Consider the following 2,983-nt stretch of genomic DNA (forward strand, 5'->3'; position numbering starts at 1 on the left):
TGGCTTAAAAGTGCTCCATCAAAATTATTCACTAAACTAATGACGCATTAGATTAAAAATTAATAAATGAATAAATAATCACTCTAGTAGGCATACAACACTAGGTTCTTCAAGGCAAAATCTAGTACCAAAGTGGTCATTTCTTTCAGCTAAGATTAAGAGCTAGAATCTTTTTACCTTCAACATCAAAAAAATAAAAATAAAAATTTCCCAATCTTTGACTTTTTTGTAACATATTCTTCGAAAATGACCCAATAAATATCCCACCACTCTTGCCAAAAGGACCCAAAGTTATCCGCCACTCTTATACTCTTTCCAGCAATGGCTTCCAACCTGTTCTTCAATCTCTTTCTCTTTTATTGTCTTTTCTTCTCCATCATCATCTTCCCCTCCATAGCCAAAACTTCTTTTAGACCAAAAGCTCTCCTCCTTCCTCTATACAAAGACCCTTCCACCCTCCAATACCTTACCAAAATCAAACAAAGAACCCCTCTGGTTCCCATCAAACTCACAGTAGATCTTGGTGCTGAATTTCTTTGGGTAGACTGCGAGCAAGGTTATGTCTCCTCCACCTTTAAGTCACCTCTTTGCAGCTCAGCTCCGTGCTCTCTTCTCTATCCCAAGATCTGCGGTCGCTGCGTTTCACCCACTTTCTTGCCAGGCTGCAATATTGATAACATATGCATTATCCATCCCTACAATCCTTTGATCTGGACATTCATCAGCGGTAGGTTATCCCAAGACATGTTCTCCATTCAGACCACCAACGGCTTCAATCCAGGTAGACATGTTTCTCTGCCTAACTTTCTCTTCTCTTGTGGGGACACTTCCCTCTTGCAAGGTCTGGCTAGCGGTGTCAAGGGCATGGCTGGTTTGGGAAGGACCAAAATTGGACTACCTTACCAATTTGCTGCTGCTTTTAGCTTAAAGAGAAAGTTCGCTATTTGCTTGAGCTCTTCAACAAGATCTAAAGGTGTCATATTCTTTGGCGATGGTCCTTTTGCTTTTCTTCCTAACATTGATCTCTCTAAGTCTCTTACTTATACTCCACTCCTCATCAACCCTATAAGCACCGGCGGATTTCTCTATCCGGGCAAGAAATCTGCAGACTACTTCATAGGAGTAAAGTCTATAAAGATCAATGACAAAGTTGTCCACTTGAATACTTCTTTGCTATCAATTGACAATAAAGGTAGAGGTGGAACGAAGATTAGCACAGTCGATCCTTATTCAGTCCTGGAGACCTCCATATATAACGCTTTCATCGATGCATTTGAGAAAGCAATGGGAGATCAAGTGACAAGAGTAGCAGCTGTGGAACCATTTGGGGCTTGCTTTAACTCGACCGGTATTGGAAGTACTAGAGTTGGTGCGGCTGTGCCGACCATTGACCTTGTGTTGCAGAATAACAATGTGTTTTGGAGGATATTTGGAGCAAATTCCATGGTTGAGGTTAGGAAGGATGTTCTGTGCCTTGGATTTGTTGATGGAGGTGTTGGAGCAAAGGCTTCCATTGTGATTGGAGGGCATCAATTGGAAGACAATTTTCTTCAGTTCGAATTAGATTACAACAGGCTTGGATTCAGCTCCTCATTGCTCTTCAGACAAACCACGTGCTCCAACTTCAACTTTACGACTAATTAATATTTATGCCTAAAAGTAAACCTCATGAGGTCAACCATGTTGTTTTTTTACGAAAGATGCATCTAATTGACTAGTTCTGATTTAAATAAGGATTTTCCACACTAGTGGATGGTGCTATTCAATTGTCATGAATGAATGATTTTTTTTTTTTTTTTTTAATTTTCTTTACGAATATGGGGATTCAAACTCAAACTTATTGCCTTAGGAGAGTCACTTGCCACTTGATTGTCGACCTTTTTTTTTTTCTTTTTTTTTCTTTTTTTTGGTTGAAAATGAGGATTATTAATTTGTTAGTAATTAATGACGAATGCTCACAAAACTTTTGTTTTTGTTTTTGTTTTTTTTTTTTTATAAGAAATTGTTCTTGATTTCAAAACAAGGATATTGCAAAAAATCAAAAGAGAAGGAAATCAAAACAGGGAATGTTTCACAAGATGTATAACGTTATACTAATTATGCGAAGTTTTATAATATAGAAAAGTTTATTAATTATATTATCAATTAATATTTAGGTGCTTTTTCAAAACAAAAAGTGCTTCATGTTTTAATTAAAACATTACTAGATGTTTAAAATTTTCCTACTTTATTTTTAAAAGCGTTGTTCATAATTTTTAACTAAACACCTAATTGGTAAAAAATCCCCTTCCCCAATGTTGAAATCAAAAACATAAACTGCAAAACTAACTGTTTCTTTATCAAGTGTTATCTGACAACAAAATTACCACAAAAAAAAAAAAAAAAGTTGTTATCTGACAACTATACTACAGATTAAAAGCAAAACTAATTAAAAGCACTTGTTTTAGCACAACAAACACACCCATATATTTAGTAACATTTTAGAATGTTTTACGTCATTGAGATATCAAATTATGGATCAAAATACTTTTTTTTTTTTTTTATAACAAGGTGGGGAAGAGAGGATTTTTACCAAGGTTAGAAGTATAATCTCATGATTTTTATTACCGTGCCAAGCCTAGAAATACCGTCAAATGCCTTTGAATGCAAATGCATAACTAAACATCTAAGAGCATCTTCAATACTTATTTCTATTGAAGTCTATGTGGTATTAATTTTAGAAAGTGTTTATACTTATATAGCATTATTTCTATTTAATATATAATATTTTAAGCAATTTCTCTCCAATGAGTTCTGTTTAGAATATCTTTAAATGCTAATGTGTAATTTTTTATTTTAAAATTATATCTAATTAAAAAAATCAAAAACTCACGCAGAAGTTTTTTCTTTTAACAAAAATCAATAAAAATAAATAAGATGCTGACTCAGTATGTCTAACAAAACTTCCAGAAGTAGACAGTGTCCTTCATAGTTTCTATTTTTT

The 2,983-nt window shown here is 34.4% G+C and overlaps 1 protein-coding gene across 2 annotated transcripts; it reads left to right on the top strand.

Annotated features, from left to right (window-relative positions):
* LOC107404785 (probable aspartic proteinase GIP2) lies at positions 1 to 1,761 on the top strand. Of its 2 annotated transcripts, XM_048479337.2 has the most exons (2): positions 1 to 727; positions 842 to 1,761. In XM_048479337.2, the coding sequence occupies exons 1-2, from the start codon at positions 322 to 324 to the stop codon at positions 1,642 to 1,644; spliced, it is 1,209 nt and encodes a 402-aa protein (XP_048335294.2). In that variant the 5' UTR covers positions 1 to 321; the 3' UTR covers positions 1,645 to 1,761. The 2 variants fall into 2 exon arrangements, with proteins under 2 accessions (XP_048335294.2, XP_015867269.3); XM_016011783.4 differs by having other exon boundaries at positions 62 to 1,761.
* Positions 1,762 to 2,983: the final 1,222 nt, after the last annotated feature.

Source organism: Ziziphus jujuba, chromosome 7 (genome assembly GCF_031755915.1).
Source record: "Ziziphus jujuba cultivar Dongzao chromosome 7, ASM3175591v1".
NCBI lineage: Eukaryota > Viridiplantae > Streptophyta > Magnoliopsida > Rosales > Rhamnaceae > Ziziphus > Ziziphus jujuba.

Bases quoted from the DNA above. Each gene is read 5' to 3' on its own strand.
- LOC107404785 (XM_016011783.4), top strand. From the start codon at position 322: ATGGCTTCCAACCTGTTCTTCAATCTCTTTCTCTTTTATTGTCTTTTC.